Source organism: Pseudophryne corroboree, chromosome 2, assembly GCF_028390025.1.
Source record: "Pseudophryne corroboree isolate aPseCor3 chromosome 2, aPseCor3.hap2, whole genome shotgun sequence".
NCBI lineage: Eukaryota > Metazoa > Chordata > Amphibia > Anura > Myobatrachidae > Pseudophryne > Pseudophryne corroboree.
In genome coordinates, this window is record NC_086445.1 from 1,045,839,197 (window position 1) to 1,045,864,386 (window position 25,190).

The following is a 25,190-nucleotide window of genomic DNA, read 5'->3' on the forward strand; positions in this document are numbered from 1 at the left end:
ACCACAGCCATACTACAGCCGTACCACAGCCATACCATAGCCATACTACAGCCGTACCATAACCGTACCACAGCCATACCATAGCCGTACCACAGCCATACTACAGCCGTACCACAGCCGTACCATAACGTACCACAGCCATACCATAGCCATACTACAGCCGTACCATAACCATACCACAGCCGTACCACAGCCATACCATAGCCGTACCACAGCCATACTATAGTCGTACCATAGCCACTCCACAGCCATACCATAGCCACGCCACAGCCATACTATAGTCGTACTACAGCCACGCCACAGCCATACCATAGCCACGCTACAGCCATACCATAGCCACACCACTACCATGCCATAGCCACGCCACAGCCATACCATAGCCACGCCACTACCATACCATAGCCACTCCACAGCCATACCATAGCCACGCCACAGCCATAACATAACAGTACCACAGCCAAACTGTAGCCATACCATAGCCATGCCACAGCCATACCATAGCCACGCCACTACCATACCACAGCCACGCCACAGCCATACCATTACCACGCTACAGCCATACCATAGCCATGCCACAGCCATACCATAGCCGTACCAAAGCCATGCCATAGTCGTACCATAGCCATACCCAGGGGTTAAAGTGAGCCGGAATGGGGCGGAACTGCATTCCGTCAGTTCCACTAGGAGACAGAACGCAGTTCCGCCTCCTCCGGCTCACCTAACCCGGCGATGTGTCCCCATTGCTGCAGGGAGATGACGGGCGCCCGCTGAGATCGTGTTACCAGCAGGGCGCCCGTCTCCCTCTCTACAGCAGCAGCCGGAGGCAGGATCTCAGTATTGAGCTCCAGCTTCCGGCGCTGTCACTGTGCGCTATGGGAGAGACGTCATGACGTCTCTCCCATAGTGCCGAGGAGCGGACGCCCAGAGGACTGCAGCGGCTGGACACGGTGCGGGGCATGGTGAGTATGGTCTGTGTTTTGTCTGTTTTTTTCCTTTGTAGCGGCGCATCTACTGGGGGACATTACTACTAAGGGGCATCTACTGGGGAAAACTACTGGGGGGGCATTAATACTAAGGGGCATCTACTGGGGGGCAAACTACTGGGGGGCATTACTACTAAGGGGCATCTACTGGGGGCAAACTACTGGGGGGCATTACTACTGGGGCAAACTACTGGGGGGCATTACTACTGGGGGTCATCTACTGGGGCAAACTACTGGGGGTCATCTACTGGGGCACATATCTACTGGGGGCATTACTACTGGGGGACATCTACTGGGAGCAAACTATGGGGGGCATTATTACTGGGGGCCAACTACAAGTGGGCAAGCTACTGGGGGCAAACTACTGGGGCAAGCTACAAGGGGGCAAGCTACTGGGGGCAAACTACAAGGGGGCAAACTACAAGGGGAAAGCTACTGGGGCAAGCTACAAGGGGCAAGCAACTGGAGGCAAACTACAAGGGGGCAAGCTTCTGGGGCAAACTACAAAGGGGCTAACTACTGGGGGCAAACTACAGGAGGGCATTACTACTGGGGGCATAACTACAGGGGCATTACTACTGGGGGCATAACTACAGGGGCATTACTACTTGGGGCATAACTACAGGGGCATTACTACTGGGGGCATAACTACAGGGGCATTACTACTTGGGGGCAAACTACAGGGGGGCTAAACTACTGGGGGCATAACTACAGGGGCATTACTACTGGTGTCATAACTACAGGGGCATTACTACTTGGGGGCAAACTACAGGGGGGCTAAACTACTGGGGGCATAACTACAGGGGCATTACTACTGGGGTCATAACTACAGGGACATTACTACTTGGGGGCAAACTACAGGGGGGCTAAACTACTGGGGGCATAACTTCAGGGGCATTACTACTGGGGTCATAACTACAGGGACATTACTACTTGGGGCGTAATTACAGGGGCTAAACTACATGAAGAGTAAACTACAGGGGCAATACCACTGGGAAGCTAAACTAAAGGGGGGGATAAACTACTGGGGTCATAACTACAGGGGCAATACCACTGGGAAGCTAAACTAAAGGGGGGGATAAACTACTGGGGTCATAACTACAGGGGCAATACCACTGGGAAGCTAAACTAAAGGGGGGGATAAACTACTGGGGTCATAACTACAGGGGCAATACCACTGGGAAGCTAAACTAAAGGGGGGGATAAACTACTGGGGTCATAACTACAGGGGCATTACCACTGGGAAGCTAAACTAAGGGGGGGATAAACTACTGGGGTCATAACTGCAGGGGCATTACCACTGGGGGCATAACTACTAGGGCTAAACTACAGGGGGCTAAACGACTGGGGGCATTACTACAGGCAACATTACTACTGGGGGCAATACTACACAGGGGCATTACTACTGGGGTCCTACAAATGAGGGCATTGTAAAGGGGGCACCTCATAAGGGGCATCACTCCTGGGGACATAAGGGGCACTACTACAGTGGACATTGCATAAGGAGCACTACTACTGTGGGCATTATGTGTATTACGGGGTGCTACTACTGTGGGCATTATTACTATTGTGTGACCACACCCCTTTCTTTTTGAGACCACGCCCTTTTTGCGGGGCGCGCCCAATACCTTTATTCCATGGGCGCCGTGGGGAGGGGGGGGGGGGTGTGAGTTCCACCACCTCTCCAGGAGCACTTTAAGCACTGGCCATACCACAGCCATACCACAGCCATACCATAGACGTGCCACAGCCACGCCACAGCTATACCATAGTCGTATCATAGTTGTACCATAGCCGTACCACAGCCATACCATAGACGTACCACAGCCATGCCACAGCTATACCATAGTCGTACCATAGCCGTACCATAGACGTACCACAGCCATACCATAGTCGTATCGCAGTTGTTCCATAGACGTACCACAACCACGCCACAGCTATACCATAGTCATACCATGACCATACCACAGCCACACCATAGCCATACCATGGTCGTACCATAGTCACGCCACAGCCATACCCCAGCCTCCTCACATTCATGCCACAGTCATGTTGCAGCTATATCATAGCCATACTGTAGCCATGCCGCAGCCCTACCCCAGCCATGCCGCAGCCATGCCGCAGTCCTACCACAGCCATGCCGCAGCCCTCCCCCAGCCATGCCGCAGCCCTCCCCCAGCCATGCCGCAGCCCTACCCCAGCCATGCCGCAGCCCTCCCCCAGCCATGCCGCAGCCCTCCCCCAGCCATGCCGCAGCCCTACCCCAGCCATGCCGCAGTCCTACCACAGCCATGCCGCAGCCCTCCCCCAGCCATGCCGCAGCCCTCCCCCAGCCATGCCGCAGTCCTACCACAGCCATGCCGCAGCCCTCCCCCAGCCATGCCGCAGCCCTCCCCCAGCCATGCCGCAGTCCTACCACAGCCATGCCGCAGCCCTCCCCCAGCCATGCCGCAGCCCTACCCCAGCCATGCCGCAGTCCTACCACAGCCATGCCGCAGCCCTCCCCCAGCCATGCCGCAGCCCTACCCCAGCCATGCCGCAGTCCTACCACAGCCATGCCGCAGTCCTACCACAGCCATGCCGCAGTCCTACCCCAGCCATGCCGCAGCCCTCCCCCAGCCATGCCGCAAGCCCTCCCCCAGCCATGCCGCAAGCCCTCCCCCAGCCATGCCGCAGCCCTCCCCCAGCCATGCCGCAGCCCTACCCCAGCCATGCCGCAGCCCTACCCCAGCCATGCCGCAGTCCTACCCCAGCCATGCCGCAGTCCTACCACAGCCATGCCGCAGCCCTCCCCCAGCCATGCCGCAGCCCTCCCCCAGCCATGCCGCAGTCCTACCACAGCCATGCCGCAGCCCTCCCCCAGCCATGCCGCAGCCCTCCCCCAGCCATGCCGCAGCCCTCCCCCAGCCATGCCGCAGTCCTACCACAGCCATGCCGCAGCCCTCCCCCAGCCATGCCGCAGCCCTCCCCCAGCCATGCCGCAGCCCTACCCCAGCCATGCCGCAGTCCTACCACAGCCATGCCGCAGCCCTCCCCCAGCCATGCCGCAGCCCTACCCCAGCCATGCCGCAGTCCTACCACAGCCATGCCGCAGCCCTCCCCCAGCCATGCCGCAGCCCTACCCCAGCCATGCCGCAGTCCTACCACAGCCATGCCGCAGTCCTACCACAGCCATGCCGCAGTCCTACCCCAGCCATGCCGCAGCCCTCCCCCAGCCATGCCGCAAGCCCTCCCCCAGCCATGCCGCAAGCCCTCCCCCAGCCATGCCGCAGCCCTCCCCCAGCCATGCCGCAGCCCTACCCCAGCCATGCCGCAGCCCTACCCCAGCCATGCCGCAGTCCTACCCCAGCCATGCCGCAGTCCTACCACAGCCATGCCGCAGCCCTCCCCCAGCCATGCCGCAGCCCTCCCCCAGCCATGCCGCAGTCCTACCACAGCCATGCCGCAGCCCTCCCCCAGCCATGCCGCAGCCCTCCCCCAGCCATGCCGCAGCCCTCCCCCAGCCATGCCGCAGTCCTACCACAGCCATGCCGCAGCCCTCCCCCAGCCATGCCGCAGCCCTCCCCCAGCCATGCCGCAGCCCTACCCCAGCCATGCCGCAGTCCTACCACAGCCATGCCGCAGCCCTCCCCCAGCCATGCCGCAGCCCTCCCCCAGCCATGCCGCAGCCCTACCCCAGCCATGCCGCAGTCCTACCACAGCCATGCCGCAGCCCTCCCCCAGCCATGCCGCAGCCCTCCCCCAGCCATGCAGCAGCCCTCCCCCAGCCATGCCGCAGCCCTCCCCCAGCCATGCCGCAGCCCTCCCCCAGCCATGCCGCAGCCCTACCCCAGCCATGCCGCAGTCCTACCACAGCCATGCCGCAGCCCTCCCCCAGCCATGCCGCAGCCCTCCCCCAGCCATGCCGCAGTCCTACCACAGCCATGCCGCAGCCCTCCCCCAGCCATGCCGCAGCCCTCCCCCAGCCATGCCGCAGCCCTCCCCCAGCCATGCCGCAGTCCTACCACAGCCATGCCGCAGCCCTCCCCCAGCCATGCCGCAGCCCTACCCCAGCCATGCCGCAGTCCTACCACAGCCATGCCGCAGCCCTCCCCCAGCCATGCCGCAGCCCTCCCCCAGCCATGCCGCAGCCCTCCCCCAGCCATGCCGCAGCCCTACCCCAGCCATGCCGCAGTCCTACCACAGCCATGCCGCAGCCCTCCCCCAGCCATGCCGCAGCCCTACCCCAGCCATGCCGCAGTCCTCCCCCAGCCATGCCGCAGCCCTACCCCAGCCATGCCGCAGTCCTACCACAGCCATGCCGCAGCCCTCCCCCAGCCATGCCGCAGCCCTCCCCCAGCCATGCCGCAGCCCTCCCCAAGCCATGCCGCAGCCCTCCCCCAGCCATGCCGCAGCCCTCCCCCAGCCATGCCGCAGTCCTACCCCAGCCATGCCGCAGCCCTCCCCCAGCCATGCCGCAAGCCCTCCCCCAGCCATGCCGCAAGCCCTCCCCCAGCCATGCCACAGCCCTCCACCAGCCATGCCGCAGCCCTCCCCCAGCCATGCCGCAACCCTCCCCCAGCCATGCCGCAACCCTCCCCCAGCCATGCAGCAGCCCTCCCCCAGCCATGCCGCAGCCCTACCCCAGCCATGCCGCAGCCCTCCCCCAGCCATGCCGCAGCCCTCCCCCAGCCATGCCGCAGCCCTCCCCCAGCCATGCCGCAGTCCTCCCACAGCCATGCCGCCGCCCTCCCCCAACCATGCCGCAGTCATAATATTTGTGTTTTCATGCAGCTGAATGGAAGAATACGGGGACATCTTATCTGTCCTTGGTTTAGTGCTGTTGGCTGTGTGTGGAGCTACATTGTCACACGGTCTATTCTGTATAACCCCATATACCCACTGGGATCATTATGCTGTGAAATTCCCAGTATACAGTAATATGTAACGGGTTTCCATGCTGCATCCATTGCTGATAAAGGCAGCAGTACAGATTTTTTAGATATGTATAATACAGAGTCATACCACGTCACATATCTGGCAACACGGTTGGCATAGTAGTTAGTATTACTGCCTCACAGCACTGGTGTCTTTGGTTAGGTTCCCACCAAGAAAGTATATATGTGAGTTTGTATGTTCTCTCCATGTCTGCCTGGGTTTTTCTGGTTTATACCCACAATTCAAAAACATACTGGACTGTGAGAGTGTGTGTGTGTGTGAGTGTGCGTGTGTGTGTGTGTGCGCGCGCGCGCGCGTGTGTGTGTGTGTGTGTGTGTGTGTGTGTGTGCGTGTGTGTGTGTGTGTGATAAAGAATATATGTACCCCACTGGGGTGATTATTCTCTGTACATCACTGTGGTATATGTGTATGCTATATTACTGATAATAAATCCTGCAGTTGTGATTCCATCATTTCTACCAGACATATACCAGCACGCCAACTTTCCTACGTCCATCCGCACAATGGGGGTCATTCCGAGTTGATCGTAGCTGTGCAAAATTTAGCACAGCTACGATCATCTTTCCTGACATGCGGGGGGACGCCCAGCACAGGTCTAGCCCGCCCCGCATGTCAGTGCCGGCCTCCCCCCCCCCGCAGAAGTGTAAAGGCATGGCACAGCGGCGATGCCTTCGCACTTCCAGAGTAGCTCCCGACCAGCGCAGCTTTAGCGTGCTGGCCGGGAGCTACTTCTCGCTCCCTGGCCCGCAGCGGCTGCGTATGACGTCACGCAGCCGTTGCGGCCCGCCCCCCGTTCGGTCCAGCCACGCCTGTGTCGGCCGGACTGCGCCTACGAAACGACGGCTAAACGCCGCCGTTTTGCCCCCTCCCGCCCATCGATCGCCTCTGCCTGTCAATCAGGCAGAGGTGATCGCTATCCTGCTACGATCTTCGGCCGTCCCGCAGGCGCACTACGGCACCTGCGCATGTGCAGCAGGGCCCCGTTCGCTCTGTTGCGTTAAAATGCAGCGAGCGAATGGGTCGGAATGACCCCCAATGGGCCTAATTCAGATCTAATCGCTGGGCTGCATTTTTTGCTGTCCTGCGATCAGACAGTCGCTGCCTACAGGGAGAGTGCGATTGCGTGTGTAGCTGAGCTGCTTAAACCCAGTGTGCGCAGTGTGTCCGCAGTGTGTGCGCAGTGTGTGCGCAGCGCAGGACTTACTCCTCCAGTGCGATGAGAACGGGCTGATCGGGGCCGGAGCTGACGTCAGGGACCCTCCCTGTAAACGCTTGGACACGCCTGGGTTTTTCCGGACACTCCCTGTAAAGGGTCAGAAACGGCCTCTTCCTGACAATCACATTGCGAACGCCGTGCGATCTGCTTTTTCACACCATCCCGTCGCTGGCCGGCGATGCCTGTTACTGTTGTCCGACTCACATGCGCATTGCGGTGCATACACATGCGCAGTTAGGACCTGATCGCCCGCTATGCGAAAACGCACCCTAGCGATCCGATCTGAATCCCCCCCCACTGTTGTGACAGCCTTCTGATCGCACAGGACAGATGTGGGAATATCAGGACACAACAGGAAGCTGACCTGCAGAGCTGACAATCACCCAGACAGCTCTCAAGGTGACTGTCAGCACATGGCTGGGATCTGTTAGTCTATGGGGCCGGTATAATGCACATGCTATGGTGTATACAGCCTACCAGGGGGCCCTGTCACCTCTTACTTCTGGGGGTCTTCCATTATGTCTCTTCACCCTGGAGCCCGTGTCCAATCCTCCAGCCCAGCCAGACGCCTCTGACCCAGAGCTGCTGACGCAGGAGAGTAGGAGGGTAAATCAGGGATCACCCCACCCCCACCCCCTGCACTCTATACACACACACACACACACACACACACACACACACACACACACACACACACACACACACACACACACACACACACACACACACACACACACATCGGTACAGCTGTGCGGCAGGGCTCCACTTATCACTGATTATTTGCGGCTTATTCCCCGTAAACACCAGTTTTTGGGGGTAAATATTTATTATCACAGAAATGTATCACTGACCATATAACATGTCTCCAATACCTGCTGAGATCCCTCCATTCCAGCAGCAGCATCCCCCCATAGGTTTCTATGAGTGATGCGATGCTGCCAGATTTACTAAGCTCCAGAATGCGATGTGTTACCAATATTGGCCCCCACAACTAACGCCATACGAAGATGGCAGTAACCCAATGTAGCCGGTTCTCCCAGAACCCTACCCGGCAATGGGCCTAATTCACAGTTGATCGCAGCAGCAAATTTGTTAGCAGTTGGGCCAAACCATGTGTACTGCAGGTGGGGCAGATATAACATGTGCAGAGAGAGTTAGATTTGGGTGGGGTGTGTTCAAACTGAAATCTAAATTGCAGTGTAAAAATAAAGCAGCCAGTATTTACCCTGAACAGAAACAATATAACTCACCCAAATGTAACTCTCTCTGCACATGTTACACCTGCCCCACCTGCAACTCTAACTCTCTCTGCACATGTTATATCTGCCTCCCCTGCAGTGCACATCAGCCCTCATTCCGAGTTGATCGCTCGCTAGCTACTTTTAGCAGCCGTGCAAGCGCATAGTTGCCGCCCATGGGGGAGTGTATTTTCGCTTTGCAAGTGTGCGAACGCATGTGCAGCCGAGCTCTGCAAAAACATTTTGTGCAGTTTCTGAGAAGCCCAGAACTTACTCAGCCGCCGCGATCACTTCAGTATTTTTGGTCCCGGAATTGACGTCAGACACCCGCCCTGCAAACGCCTGGACACGCCTGCGTTTTTCCAAACACTCCCAGAAAACGGTCAGTTGTCACCCACAAACGCCTTCTTCCTGTCAATCTCCTTGCGATCGGCTGTGTGAATGGAATCTTCGCTAAATCCATCGCTCAGCAACGATCCGCTTTGTACCCGTGCGACACGCCTGCGCATTGCGGTGCATATGCATGCGCAGTAGAGACCTGATCGCTGCGCTGCGAAAAACGACAACGTGGGATCAGGTCGGAATTACCCCCATGGTTTTGCCTAACTGCTAACAAATGTGCTGCTACGATCAGGTCGGAATGACCCCCAATGGCTGCTGTGCGTGTGTGGTCAGCTGGCTGAACAGATGGCAGGGCCGAGCTCACTGTCCCTGCGGGTGTAGAGTATTACATCCTGCAATGTAATCATTCTGGGTGCTAATATTGGGCAATGGGCCTTATTCCGGTTTGTTAGCAAATAAATAAATAATAAAGGGCAAAACCATGTGCAGTGCAGGTGGGGCAGATGTAACATGTGCAGTGCAGGTGGGGCAGATGTAACATGTGCAGTGCAGGTGAGGCAAATGTAACATGTGCAGTGCAGGTGAGGCAGATGTAACATGTGCAGTGCAGGTGGGGCAGATGTAACATGTGCAGTGCAGGTGGGGCAGATGTAACATGTGCAGTGCAGGTGGGGCAGATGTAACATGTGCAGTGCAGGTGGGGCAGATGTAACATGTGCAGTGCAGGTGGAGTGCAGGTGGGGCAGATGTAACATGTGCAGTGCAGGTGGGGCAGATGTAACACGTGCAGTGCAGGTGAGGCAGATGTAACATGTGCAGTGCAGGTGAGGCAGATGTAACATGTGCAGTGCTGGTGGAGTGCAGGTGGGGCAGATGTAACATGTGCAGTGCAGGTGGGGCAGATGTAACATGTGCAGTGCAGGTGAGGCAGATGTAACATGTGCAGTGCAGGTGAGGCAGATGTAACATGTGCAGTGCAGGTGGGGCAGATGTAACATGTGCAGAGAGAGTTTTAGTTGGGTTATATTAAGCCTAAATCAAAGTGGAACGCTGCAGGAAGCCCTGTGGTGTGCGCGTACTCACAGCAGCCGCATTGCACTTGGGCACACGTAAGATGCAATGGCATCTTATTTATTTATTTATTAGCAGTTTCTTATATAGCGCAGCATATTCCGTTGCGCTTTACAATTAGAACAACAATTATAGAACAAAACTGGGCAAAGACAGACAGACAGAGGTAGGAGGGCCCTGCTCGCAAGCTTACAATCTATAGGGAAATAGGCATTGATACACAAAGATAGATGCTACCTATTGCATAATGGTTCCCCAGGTTGCTAGGTTCTTAGTGGGTTATTTGATATGATCACCCAGCAATGTTGGAAGACAAAATGTGAGTTTATGTGGACTGTACAGAGGGGATGTAACTGGTGATAAAGCTAAATATTTATCGTATATAAAACACTTTAAGAGGTCTAAGAACACTGTACGCTATCTACGTAAGAAGTACCGTAAGGGTACGCAAGTTGTGTAGCGATCGCTCAACCGTAGTCGAGACGCTCAAGCGTCACGTTCGCTTACGGCCCAGTGATCACAGGCAGGCACGCTATTGGCTGCCGACTAACGTAATGATTCGCTATAGCGTAGCGTACGCTCGGGACCACGAGGAGATCACCAGCGGTGCAGACGCTTACAACGTTAAAACCTTTATATCTATACCTTTAACAATGAGATACACAGTATACCTTAGTGTAGAGACAGAGTGTAAGTGCAACCTGGTGTAACCTGATTAACTACAAAGCTGATTGAGCGTCACCGACGCTCAGAGAATACTTAACCCTATAAAGAATACACAGATACCTGGGCTTAGGGTCCAAAACCTATTATATGTATTATAACTATTATACTTGCAAAAGGAATCACAGTACAAATGATACACTACAATATAACATAGACTAACTAACCAGATAACTACACGGGAAATATTCCATACAATCATGTGTATCTTCCTTTATATTAAATCCTCCTTCCCCATCACTCTCACCTTCCACCCTTTGTGCCTGACCAGGCACACCTGGGAGATACGTTGCAGGATTTAATGCACTGCATCTCCTTATGGTGATGTTTACGGGGGCCATTAGTGCCAATTCCCATCTTGTAAACCTCGCTGATGAGACGTGTCTGGTTTGGGCAGAATTCAATAAGGCTGATACTGCATGTGGCGTATGGATTGTGAGGTTGTGGCCTAGCACGACATCTTCGCTTTTTGTCACTAGCAATGCTATCGCAGCAACGCTTCGCAAGCATGTGGGGAGGGATCGCGCTACCGTGTCTAGCTGAGCGCTGTAGTATGCAACTGGCCTACTGGCATCACCGTGTTTTTGGGTTAGTACACCTGCCGCGCAACCAGCACTTTCTGTTCTGTATAGTTCAAAGGGTTTCCCATAGTCTGGCATACCTAGTGCTGGTGCCTATGTTAGGCACTGTTTGAGTCTCTCAAATGCTGTTTCGGACTCGTCTGTATGCGAAATCCTATCAGGTTTGTTTGAGGAGACCATTTCCTGCAAAGGTAACGCCAAAATGGAAAACCCTGGGATCCAATTACGGCAATACCCACACATTCCTAAAAACGTTCTGATCTGTTGCTGGGTTTGTGGCAGAGTCATGTCTCTAATTGCTTGGATTCTATCAGCGGTCAGGTGTCTCAGTCCTTGTGTTAGACAGTGTCCCAAATATTTTACCTTAGTTTGGCATAATTGTAACTTGTCTTTGGACACCTTGTGTCCTGTGTCTGAAAGATGAAACAGGAGCTGTTTCGTATCCTTCAGAGATGCTTCCAGTGAATCTGAACACAGCAGTAAATCGTCCACATACTGTATCAATACTGATCCACTGTCTGGTTGGAAAGACTGTAAACAATCATGCAAAGCCTGAGAAAATATATTTGGACTATCTATGAAACCTTGGGGTAATCGAGTCCACGTGTATTGGACTCCTCTGTATGTAAATGCAAACAAATATTGGCTGTCAGGGTGCAGAGGTACCGAAAAGAAAGCGGAGCAGAGGTCAATAACAGTGAAAAATTTGGCAGTGGGAGGGATTTGCATTAGGATGACAGCTGGATTTGGCACTACGGGGAACTGACTCTCAACTATTTTGTTAATCCCCCTTAGATCCTGCACTAGTCTGTAACCCCTCCCCCCACTCTTTTTAACAGGGAAGATGGGACTATTGGCAGTGCTGGACGTTCTTACCAGAATGCCCTGTTGTAGCAAGCGCTCTATTACTGGGTAAACTCCTAACTCCACCTCTGGCTTCAGAGGGTACTGTGGGATTTTTGGAGCTATCCTACCATCTTTTACTTGTACAACTACTGGAGCTACGTTTGCCATTAATCCAGTGTCTTGTCCGTCTTTTGTCCAAAGTGACTCTGGTATCTGAGATGTCATCTCTTCTATTTGGGATGGATTCCTATTTGTCATAATGGTATGTGACATTAATTTTGATGGGGAGTCTAACATGTCTCGCACTTCCTGAGCGTGTTTCTCAGGTATGTCCAAGAATACACCTTCAGGAGTACAATAAATGACGCACCCCATTTTACACAGTAAGTCTCTTCCCAGGAGATTAGTTGGTGCCGATGCAGCCAGCAAAAAGGAATGCTTGGTATGCAAAGGCCCTATTGTAATCTCGGCTGGTTTGCTAACAGGGTAGTGCTGGACTACTCCTGTTACTCCCATGGCTGGAATTGTCCTACCAGTGGTTCTCATGCCCACTGTCGAATTTATCACTGACTTGGCCGCCCCTGTGTCTACAAGAAAGTTTAAAGTTTTACCAGCTACATTAATTGCGATCTCGGGTTCACTTCCAAGGTTGGCAATTAATTTTACTGGCTGCAGATTACAGGTATGGCCACACCCCTATTGGGTATGGTGACCTTCCTGAATCCCGCTGGCAGCAACTACTTGTGAGGGGGTTAGCTGGGAACTACCAGAGGCATGCCAGTCTCTGTTCGGGGGGTATCTTTTTGTTTCCCCTGTATGTGGCTCATAACTCCGTTTCTGTGGACCCCGATCCCAATGTCGTGTGTCGTGTCGTTGTCTAGGGGGTTGGTATGAGTTTCGTGGATTCTTTACTCTACAATCTCGTGCCATGTGTCCCTGTTTGTGACAAGAATAACAGGTAACCATACTTGACTTACCCACAGGATTTGGTGATACAAACAAAGGCTGCCTTGTGGTCAGAGCCTGTATACTTACTGACATTAATTTATCACCTTGTTGTTCTCTGTGTCTGGTAATGTTTCTATCGTGATCAATAGCAGCCTCTCTCAAAGTAGCCACAGACAGACCTCGCCAACATGGTTGTGTGGTCTGTACCCTAGTCTTCAATGACTCTTTTAAACCATCCATCAGTACCGATACTGCTACTTCCCGATGGTTTGTGTCTGTTTTAATGTCCTCTATGCCTGTGTATTTTGCCATTTTTAATAATGCTCTGTGAAAATACTCTGCAGCTGTCTCTGACTCCTTCTGTTTAATGGAGAATATCTTATTCCATTTAGCTACTGCTGGGAAATACTCTTTTAGCTGCAAGTTTATTCTTTTCACATTATCTTGGTTGTACACATCTGTAAGAGGTACATCATGATCTAGTCCGCAATCAGCTAAAAATTGAGTTGCGTCGACATTTGAGGGTAAACATGCTCTCAGCAATATCTGCCAGTCTTTATTGTTGGGCTCTACAGTGTTACCTAAGTCTCTGATGTATTTTTGACTGGCAACTAAGTCTTTTCTAGGGTCAGGAAATTCAGACACTATGGTCCTTAATTCCATTCGGGAAAATGGGGTGTACATGGCAATGTTCCTAATGGGAGTGGCTCCTGATGTGTCTGTTTTCCCATTTGGCACTGCTATTACTCTAACAGGTGTAATTCTAACAACCTCATTCTGTGTAGATTCTACAGGCTGTGGTGAAATAGTCTCAGCATAATGCATGGTGCCGTACTTACCAGTTGATACGACCTCACCTATCCCTCCGCTAGGGGCCTTTACTAATCTCGTGGGTGGAGCTGTGCCTACTGTGGTCTCTGCTATGGTGGCTGCTAGAGAGAGCGCTGAAATCGTTGCCGATTCGTCCTCTTGATCACACTCCTGAGGAAAGTTCAAAACAGGGTACAACTTGCACGGGTTAATACTTGCATGGGTTAATGGGTTAACATTATCATTAACATTTACACAGTTACTAAGTGATTTTGTGTTACACCTTAGTGCGTCTTTCTCCGCAATCAACTTCTCTCCTGATATATATGGTGGCGGTGGGGCCGTGGCAATCAGTTTTCTGTTAGAGCCAGATCCCGCCGCCTGAGCCAAACCTCTCTGTATCTCACCTTCCTGTTGCCACAACTGTAAATAATCATAATGCTGGATTCGTCTCTTTGTTGATTTTATGAGACATATCCTCCTCCTTAAATTTTGTAACACTTCTGAGCTGAAGCTCCCTACTCTTGGGAATTTCTCCCCGTCATGTACAGTCATTCTCTCCCATTCATCATATAAAGTTTCTGTGTGACTTCCGTATTTCTCACACATTATATACCTGGCCGACCCAATTGGTCGGACCACTGAATCAACCCGAACCGAGGTTGATCGCCCCCTACCTGAACAAGTGGCCCCCATAGTTCGAAAGTGTTGCTTTATTTAGCCAACTCTTACGCAAAACCAAATGTCCAAAATAGGCTGACGGTGGCGGTTTACCGAGTACCCCACTCACTCGCCCATGCCGACCAATACGACCTGATCACACCGATATGGTGCTGGCGTACTCGACCTAGGGCCCCTGCGACCTGAACCTCTATTTACTGGAACCTGCGAGGGTTATCCGAAGAACACTTACTCTTTCCAGTAACTATTGGTTGCTGGATAGTTCCTGAGTGAGCAGCAAACTTCCCTTAAAATAAAAAAAATTACACAAATCACGTTAGAGTGTACAAATAGCGTTTGTGACCCCTTTACTCTAATGGTATTAGGTCAGATTACTAACTAATGTACACAATTACGTGCGGTCCAATCGTTCAGTACACAAACAACTAAGCTTTTGTACGGAAAGACCAATGGAATCGAAAATTACGGCTGCGAATTCCTTCAGCCAGAGCTTATATGGCCTATATGGGTGTTGCACCAACCCTTTTCGGTGTTGTGCCTGTGAACTGTATAGCGGACTTCCTTGTCGGCTGTACCTGGACCTCCTGGTCTGCTATGACCTCCTGGTCTTGTTACAGTATGACCTCCTGGTCTGCTATACTCTAATGCTCAAAATTGTATATTTAACCAGGGATGCCTCCCTAGCCACCGTGCACGTCACTTACACGCATGTACCTCACGAGTACTCGACTTTTGTTGTGGTTCAGCCTTTAAAAATTGTAAAAACACTCACTCATCACATGTACACTTTTGTTTCTATTTCTATTTCTGCGCAGAAATTTTTCTTTAGATCAGGTGTGTTACCAATTAGGAGCAGGATCTGTTAATTAAATTTCGGACACCCAAAAATAGACTTGCGTTATTTCTCGCCTCGCGTTATTTATCGTTTTGCGTTAAAAATCAACTTATCGTGACTTGAGCTACGTGGGCGTAACCGGACGCTCCGTTGCGTAACGTACGCTGCGTGCGTCGGCCTTTGGATTGCGTACGCAAGTCTTTGTTAGAGACACGTATACGCAAAGCAAAGATCCACCGTAACACAATTTATACTTTTATCAATGTAGATGATCCTTGATCATCTACCACACAACACACTGACTTCGCCTTATCTCCCAGGCAAAACTGTGTGTTTGTCTATCCTTTAACTATGTTATCTATTCTTAAACTATGAAATAACGGCAACTCTCTTTTAGCACTTTTATCAACTATAAAACTGGCAGACAGGAGAGTGATATACGAAAATACACAAATGAAAAAGAAATGCAGATATATATATGTGTGCGTGCGTGTGTACGCAAGACAGAAAAATAAACAGTTTTAAAAGACACTAGCGTTTTGTTCTTACCTCCGGTTCCCGGATTCCTTCAGCACTCTTTACCTAAGCGAAGCAGACGCTTATCCTGTCAGCACTACGAGGGATACAACCTCCCGCCCTTTGCTGAGGGATAATGTCTGCTGATCTACCTAGTGCAGATATGTGAAGGACGGGCGAGCCGCCAAGTGATAAAGCTAAATATTTATCGTATATAAAACACTTTAAGAGGTCTAAGAACACTGTACGCTATCTACGTAAGAAGTACCGTAAGGGTACGCAAGTTGTGTAGCGATCGCTCAACCGTAGTCGAGACGCTCAAGCGTCACGTTCGCTTACGGCCCAGTGATCACAGGCAGGCACGCTATTGGCTGCCGACTAACGTAATGATTCGCTATAGCGTAGCGTACGCTCGGGACCACGAGGAGATCACCAGCGGTGCAGACGCTTACAACGTTAAAACCTTTATATCTATACCTTTAACAATGAGATACACAGTATACCTTAGTGTAGAGACAGAGTGTAAGTGCAACCTGGTGTAACCTGATTAACTACAAAGCTGATTGAGCGTCACCGACGCTCAGAGAATACTTAACCCTATAAAGAATACACAGATACCTGGGCTTAGGGTCCAAAACCTATTATATGTATTATAACTATTATACTTGCAAAAGGAATCACAGTACAAATGATACACTACAATATAACATAGACTAACTAACCAGATAACTACACGGGAAATATAATACAATTACAATTAAAGGAAAATACGAGAGAAAGAGAAGGGAGAGAGAGAGAGAGAGATGGCTCACAGTAAGACAATATGATTACGGAGAAAACTTACGCACAAGGGGAACGATCGCATGCGCCTCGATATCCAGCTCCCGATTATCAGCAATGAGAACCGTTGATGAGAGTGAATCTGGATATTGTCGGCTTGTCTATTTATGCCCCACACACAATACAATTCAATGGTCCCTACAATCTCATTGTCCATTGGACACAGGAATTCGGCTTCGCATTATAACAAAAGGTCATAGGTTGATTCATACAGGTGGGCTGTGACTGCTTCCAACTGTTCAGGTGGGTGGGATACTGGGTTTCCCGCCGCATGACTAAGTAAGAACAAATAATAGTAAATGGACATAAACTTCTTATGTCCATAACTATTCGCACGAGCGATTTATCCGCTCCAAACCAACACCGGAATATTGCTATTTAAATACTCTTCCGATGGGTACCAAACACTACTGTATGACCCCTGTTAGACCCTTCGTACAATACAAAGAGGGATCTCTCTGTTCAGGAACATGCTATGTTAACCAAACTTTCAGAATCTATCAAAGGGACCATGATCTATAAAATACCTTATTAGTGAAAATATGTAACGATTGAGTCGCACGCTACGACTACACAAACTTTACCGTAAATACGCATACCGAGCACCAGCGGGTGCACGCAACAGCGGGTATGCGCACTCACGGGAGAGCGCACGCATGCGCAGCGCGGACCTGAATGAGGTGCAAATATGGCAGTGTGCATAGAGATATTTTTCTGACTTTGACACTGGATAGGGGAGCATTGAAGGTTATGTGGGTGGGTCTGGAATTTGATTCGCTTGACTGAAGAGATGAGTTTTCAGGGAACGTTTAAAGGTTTGGAGACTAAAGGAGAGTCTTATTGTGCGTGGGAGGGCATTCCACAGAGTGGGTGAAGCCCGGGTAAAGTCCTGTAATTTTGAGTGGGAACAGGTAATACATGTGGATGAGAGACGCAGATCTTGTGCAGAGCGGAGAGGTCTGGTAGGGAGATATTTTGAGATGAGTGAGGAGATGTATGATGGTGCAGTTTGGTTAATAGCCTGGTATGTCAGTAAAAGTATCTTACTGGTGCGATCGCCTTTGTCTGATTGACGGGGCAGAGGCGGTCGCGGGACTTGTCGGCAGCGTTGGGGGGGGGGGCATTGGGAGGGGCGCAGTCCGGCCAATGTGGGTGTGTCCGGACCGTTTGGGGGGGTGGGCCACAGTGGCTGCGTGATGTTAGACGCAGCCACTACGGACAAAAACATGGGTAGCTGCCTGCCTACTCGCCAGGTGCGACAGCATTGTCGTTGTGCGATGCTTTCGAACGTGTAAGGGGGGGGGCTTGGCATGCGGGGCGGACTAGCCTGTGCTGGGTGTCTCCCCGCATGTCAGAGATTGTGATCATACATGTGCATTTTTTCGCACCTCCACGATCACCTCTGAATCCCCCCATTATTTCTGTGCATCTGCGGTGCTGTCTTGTGAGAATCGGTATGCAAGTACATCATTATCTATTACAATTGTAATACCCCACAATGTGAAGTATTACAGTATGTCTGACATTGTGCATCACAGGGAGGATCAGGAGGTGGCCCCGGACAGCCCATATAAGGCAATCAGAGGGCGCACAGAAACAGCTATAGTAGGACTGTATGTCCCTGATGGGATTCTCACATCCAACTGAACAATATTAATCTAAAACAGCCTATTTCAACCTACACTGACTGACCGGAGCAGGATAAGCTATTTTAGACCGGACACAGTATCACCTCACTTTGGCATGTAGTTAGAGCCAATTGCTGCAGCATAGTGCCACTGTCCTAAAGTCATAAATACCCTGATATTACAGCAGCATAGAGAATACAGAGACTTAAAGTATCAGCTGAGACCTCATAACTATTACCCAGTTTACCTCTAGCTATTGCATTGCACTAATACGTTGAGCACACTCTGCAGCTGAACTACAAAAACCTAAGCTGGGTTTAAGTGAGCCCTGTCCAGCGCACAGTCAGTAAACAGCCAGGCAGGACCAGGTACCTATCTTATTCAGAGGGATACAGAATTCAGCTCAGGACAATCATTTAGGACCAATATATTAAGCCTGCTTCACCTTCACAGAGATTTATCAGCACCAATTAACTCTTTCTGCAGTTAAGAGAGTACTTTCAACTTATTTACAAAGAACTCGTATGGAAAGAATACAAGCAGAATTGTTCTTGGCTACAGGCAGGGAGTTCATATAAACGCTATACCTCAAAGATTCCTATTAGGCGCCATAAACTTCATGTGCACCAACGTGGTAGTAAGCCATACCTCCCAACATTCTGTCTGCTTAAAGAGGGACTCCTGCGCGCGCGCCCGAAAAGGGGGCATGCTCTAACCAAAAGGGGGCGTGGCCTCGCGGCACTGCCGCGATCGCGAGTCACGCCCCCGTTTTTCATCACTAAAGGGGGCATGACCAGCGCTTTGTGAGCCACTGGCATGCCCCCTCTCCCTGTCTTCACTGCATGCGCACAGCGTCTATTCACCGCTGCAACGATGACAGGAGCCTCCCAACTTCCTCTTCCACACCGCGGGTGGGACAGCGGGACAGTCCCAAAAAAACGGGACTGTCCCGTGAAAATCGGGACAGTTGGGAGGTATGAGTAAGCTAATAACCTGCGCAGTATAAACTAAAGGGGAAAAGAACATTGATTTGTGTCACTTTAATATAATTCTTGCCAGTGCATGCATGACACTCTATTGCTACTTTGGATATTGAGGAATTCACTGTCCTAACCTTCTTGTATCTGGTACTAGCGGTATGCATAAAGTTCAGAGTTAAGATTTCTAATCCGCTTAAGAAGGAAGACCCACAGACGACAGGTTTCGGCCTAATCAAACATTCTGTTTATTGTGTAGGCAATTGTTCCTGTGTATTGTGAAAAGCAAACCAATTTGTGAAATTGACATTTGTTGTAATACTTGTTGAAAGAGAAGGGCATCTTTGAACCATATTAATAAATAAATTGAGTTGTTGACGAAAACCAGTGACTGCTTATCCTGAGTAAATTGACAATACTCATCTCTCTGCGAAGACAAGAGAAGACCTCCAAGTACAAGGTAGGATCCTTAGGGTATATGGTTCACTAATTCCTACAGTCACAGTGGGCTTCCATAACTCATCACCCGAGGGGTTCACACAATACACACATCGAAGCTCACCCTGCAGGAGTACAACATGTGCCCTAGTCAGACATTTTCTGTTTGGTTGGTTGTGTGAGGTAAAGCTGACACGTCATTGGTGTAGGTCACAGAAAAAGGAAAGGGAAGACATTTTCCCAACTGACCAAGCCCTGGCGTAGCAGATGTAGAGGATTCGATAGTGCTCTGCTCCCTGTAGGGATGGACAGGAGGTAGTTCTGTGGCCGACAGTCAAGAGACAGACGGTCACATACACCCCCCCTACACCCCCTGCATCCTGAACAATTCAAATACCAATAGTCGCCATGCCAACTAGAAGGGACTATTCCCACTCGTGGTAATACCATCCCATTTGTTAGACTTTGCGCATGCGAACTAGCTGAATTACGTACGCCATTTTCTGAAAAAATAACAGCCAGCCATCGGATGGCATCGGAAAGCTGCATCCGATGGCTGGAAACCATCGGATTCCCACAATTCGATGGAAAAAGTATAGGTAACCTCAGTACGCCCCACACAGAGGAGGACACATCTGTGCACACCAAATCAGAGCTATAACTACACATTCTGGTGCCCTGTGTACATAAAGAGAATTATTGTCCCAGTCCATACCTTAGGCAGAGAGAGCGCGCACCGTAGGCACAGTACTGCCCCTTATTCACATTACATCACACAGTAATGCCCCTTTACACCTTAATATGCCCCACACAGTACTGCCCCTTATTCACGTTACATCACACAGTAATGCCCCTTTACACCTTAATATGTCCCACACAGTACTGCCCCTTATTCACGTTACATCACACAGTACTGCGCCTTATTCACGTTACATCACACAGTACTGCGCCTTATTCACATTACATCACACAGTACTGCGTCTTATTCACATTACATCACACTGTACTGCGCCTTATTCACATTACATCACACAGTACGGCACCTTATTCACATTACATCACACAGTACTGCGTCTTATTCACATTACATCATACAGTACTGCAGTACAGCCTCTTATTCACATTACATCACACAGTACTGTCCCTTATTCACGTTACATCACACAGTACTGTGCCTTATTCACATTACATCATACAGTACTGCCTCTTATTCACATTACATCAGACAGTACTGTCCCTTATTCACGTTACATCACACAGTACTGTGCCTTATTAACATTACATCACACAGTACTGCGTCTTATTCACATTACATCACACAGTACTGTCCCTTATTCACGTTACATCACACAGTACTGCCCCTTATTCACGTTACATCACACAGTACTGCGCCTTATTCACGTTACATCACACAGTACTGCACCTTATTCACATTACATCACACAGTACTGCGTCTTATTCACATTACATCACACTGTACTGCGCCTTATTCACATTACATCACACAGTACGGCACCTTATTCACATTACATCACACAGTACTGCGTCTTATTCACATTACATCATACAGTACTGCAGTACAGCCTCTTATTCACATTACATCACACAGTACTGTCCCTTATTCACGTTACATCACACAGTACTGTGCCTTATTCACATTACATCATACAGTACTGCCTCTTATTCACATTACATCAGACAGTACTGTCCCTTATTCACGTTACATCACACAGTACTGTGCCTTATTAACATTACATCACACAGTACTGCGTCTTATTCACATTACATCACACAGTACTGTCCCTTATTCACGTTACATCACACAGTACTGTGCCTTATTCACATTACATCATACAGTACTGCCTCTTATTCACATTACATCAGACAGTACTGTCCCTTATTCACGATACATCACACAGTACTGTGCCTTATTCACATTACATCATACAGTACTGCCTCTTATTCACATTACATCACACAGTACTGTGCCTTATTCACATCACATCATACAGTACTGCCCCTTATTCACATCACATCACACAGTACTGCGCCTTATTCACGTTACATCACACAGTACTGCGCTTATTCACATTACAGCACACAGTACTGCGCCTTATTCATATTACATCACACAGTACTGCGCCTTATTCACATTACATTACATTACATCACACAGTACTGCGCCTTATTCACATTACATCACACAGTACTGCGCCTTATTCACATTACGTCACACAGTACTGCGCCTTATTCACATTACATCACACAGTACTGCGCCTTATTCACATTACATCACACAGTACTGCGCTTTATTCACATTACATCACACAGTACTGCCCCTTATTCACATTACATCACACAGTATTGTCCCTTATTCACATTACATCACACAGTACTGTGCCTTATTCACATTACATCATACAGTACTGCCTCTTATTCACATTACATCAGACAGTACTGTCCCTAATTCACGTTACATCACACAGTACTGTGCCTTATTCACATTACATCATACAGTACTGCCTCTTATTCACATTACATCACACAGTACTGTCCCTTATTCACATTACATCACACAGTACTGTGCCTTATTCACATTACATCATACAGTACTGTGCCTTATTCACATCACATCATACAGTACTGCCCCTTATTCACATCACACAGTACTGCACCTTATTCACGTTATATCACACAGTACTGTGCCTTATTCACATTACATCACACAGTACTACGCCTTATTCATATTACATCACACAGTACTGCGCCTTATTCACATTACATCACAGTACTGCACCTTATTCACATTACATCACACAGTACTGCATCTTATTCACATTACATCACACGGTACTGCGCCTTATTCACATTACATCACACAGACTGCGTCTTATTCACATTACATCACACAGTACATCACACACACCTTAATATGTCCCACACAGTAATGTCCCTTACACCTTAATATGTCTCACACAGTAATGCCCCTTACACCTTAATATGTCTCACAGTAATGCCCCTTACACCTTAATATGCCCCACACAGTAATGCCGCTTACACCTTAATATGCCCCACACAGTAATGCCTCTTACACCTTAATATGTCTCACACAGTAATGCCCCTTACACCTTAATGTCCCACACAGTAATGCCCCTTACACCTTAATATGCCCCACACAGTAATGTCCCTTACACCTTAATATGTCCCACACAGTAATGCCCCTTACACCTTAATATGCCCCACACAGTAATGCCCCTTACACCTTAATATGCCGCACACAGTAATGTGCCTTACACCTTAATATGCTCCACACAGTAATGCCCCTTACACCTTAATATGCCCCACACAGTAATGCCCCTTACACCTTAATATGTCCCACACAGTAATGCCCCTTACACCTTAATATGTCCCACACAGTAATGCCCCTTACACCTTAATATGTCCCACACAGTAATGCGCCTTACACATTAATATGTCCCACACAGTAATTTATTATTTCTTTATTATTAACAGTTTGTTATATAGCGCAGCATATTCCATTGCGCTTTACAATTAGAACAACAGTTATACAACAAAACTGGGCAAAAACAGACAGACATAGAAGTAGGAAGGCCCTGCTCGCAAGCTTACAATCGGGAAATAGGCATTGATACACAAGGATAGACATCCAAGATGAAACGGCAGAAAGGCATTCAGTGACACGGACCATTGCAGATGGTGACAAATCAGGGGAGGATAGGTAGATTTAAGTATCACCTGCGTACAGATGGTACTGAAATCCGAAAGAGCTGATTAGTTTACCAAGAGATGAGGTATAGATTGAGAACAGCAGAGGACCTAAGACTGAGCCTTGCGGTACTCCAACTGATTGAGGTAGCGAAGAGGAGGTGGAATCAGAGAAGTGAACACTGAAGGAGCGATTAGATAGGTAGGATGAGAACCAAGTAAGGTCTGTGTCCTGAAGACCTAGGGATTGTAGTGTTTGAATGAGAAGAGAGTGGTCAACAGTGTCACATGCAGCAGAGAGATCTAGAAGAATAAGTAGTGAGTAATGGCCTTTAGACTTATCAGTGACCAGATCATTCACTACTTTGGTCAGTGCCGTCTCTATGGAGTGTTGGGAGCGAAAGCCAAGACTGATGTGGGTCCAATAAGTTGTGGGAGTTAAGAAAGTGTGTGAGGCGAGTGTAGGCAAGTCTCTCAAGTAGCTTGGAGGGACAAAGGAGCTGAGAGATGGGACGGTAGTTTGAAAGAGAGTTAGGGTCAAAATATTGGGGCAGATGTATTAACCTGGAGAAGGCATAAGGAAGTGATAAACCAGTGTGATATGTGCAAGGTGATAAAGGCACCAGCCAATCAGCTCCATTATGTAAATTAACAGTTAGGATCTGATTGGCTGGTGCCTTTATCACCTTGCACATATCACTGGTTTATCACTTCCTTATGCCTTCTCCAGGTTAATACATCTGCCTCATTGTTTTTTTTTTTCAGAAAGACTGCGTAGGTCATGAATGTGGCCGAGACAACATAAACTCACCGGCTGGGCATGCGGCACGCCTCTTAATGCATCACTCTGGCACGGAAGGGGTTACAGTTTTTGTGGGAGGTACGTAAGGAAAACTGCCTGGATTGTGATTGGCTGGATTCTGTATAGTGGCTGGTCTGACATACATATAGTCTTCAGACCTAGGACAGCCTGCCTCTTTCCTGTTTTTCCAAGTACTACTGAATTAATCATATCTGTTCATTTTCAATTCTTCTTTTCATTTCCTCTCTTCTCTCTTATTTTTCCCACTCTCTTGTTCCTTCCCTATTCTTCCTTCTAGTTACCTCTACTGTCTCCAATCCCTGCTCCCTTACTCTGTTCTATCTACTCTAGCTCAATTTTTATATGTTTATGCGGCCTCAGCCAGACCAGACGCAGCGTGGGCCTCCCCGCCCGGCTCATGGACTCCACTGAGGTCCGGCCGGCCCGGGGCAGACCTGCTGCTGCTGCTGGACGGGAGACTCAAGGCATGCGCGGCCAGACTCGGCCGCCCGCCCGTGCTCCCCTACGTCTGCGCTCTCCTCTCCGTCCCCGCCGCTGGCTGCGGCCGTGGACGGAGCGCAGGAGGTCCGGATACAGCTGAGGCGGCCTGACAGGGACGATGTCGCGCTGTCCCTGATCCCGCGCTCGGGCCGGCTGTCGGCCGCGCAAGTCATGTGGGGCCGGGACAGCGCTCCCGCCCTGCTGCTCGGCGGCTCTCACCCGCCAGGGGGGGCAGCACCCATACTTATAGATCCCCCCCAAAAAACCAACAAACAAAAGTAAAAAAAAAAAAAAAAAGCGTTTCAAGGCCAGCCAGGGCACACCCACATTTTATAATTTGACACCGGGTAAAACACGCTCCAGTGGGGGGTAGTGTGGCTGGCGGACCCGGGGGGTCCGACGGCGCACGCGTGCCGGCATTTCCTGCAGTCACCATGGGGGCCCATTTGAGGCTTACTCCAGCTGGTCCTTATTTCCGGGGCAGTCTCAGGTCTGGGTAGCGCCCTCCCGTGGCGGGGCGGTGTTCCCGCTCTGCAGCCATAGATGGCCT

At 50.1% G+C, this 25,190-nt stretch overlaps 1 protein-coding gene across 6 annotated transcripts in view; it reads right to left on the bottom strand.

Moving 5' to 3' along the window:
• Positions 1-25,190, bottom strand: part of LOC135050391 (2-Hydroxyacid oxidase 2-like) — a 134,513-nt gene that overhangs the window by 76,637 nt on the left and 32,686 nt on the right. For 2 of the 6 annotated variants that reach the window (XM_063956870.1, XM_063956876.1), the window contains exon 1: positions 7,638-7,728. The exons of 2 other annotated variants lie outside the window; for them this stretch is intronic. In XM_063956870.1, the coding sequence (XP_063812940.1) occupies positions 7,638-7,654 (17 nt within the window). In that variant the 5' untranslated portion in view covers positions 7,655-7,728. Of the gene's footprint in view, positions 1-7,637; positions 7,730-25,190 lie in introns of those variants that run through there. 2 more of the 6 variants (XM_063956871.1, XM_063956875.1) reach the window with 2 other exon arrangements.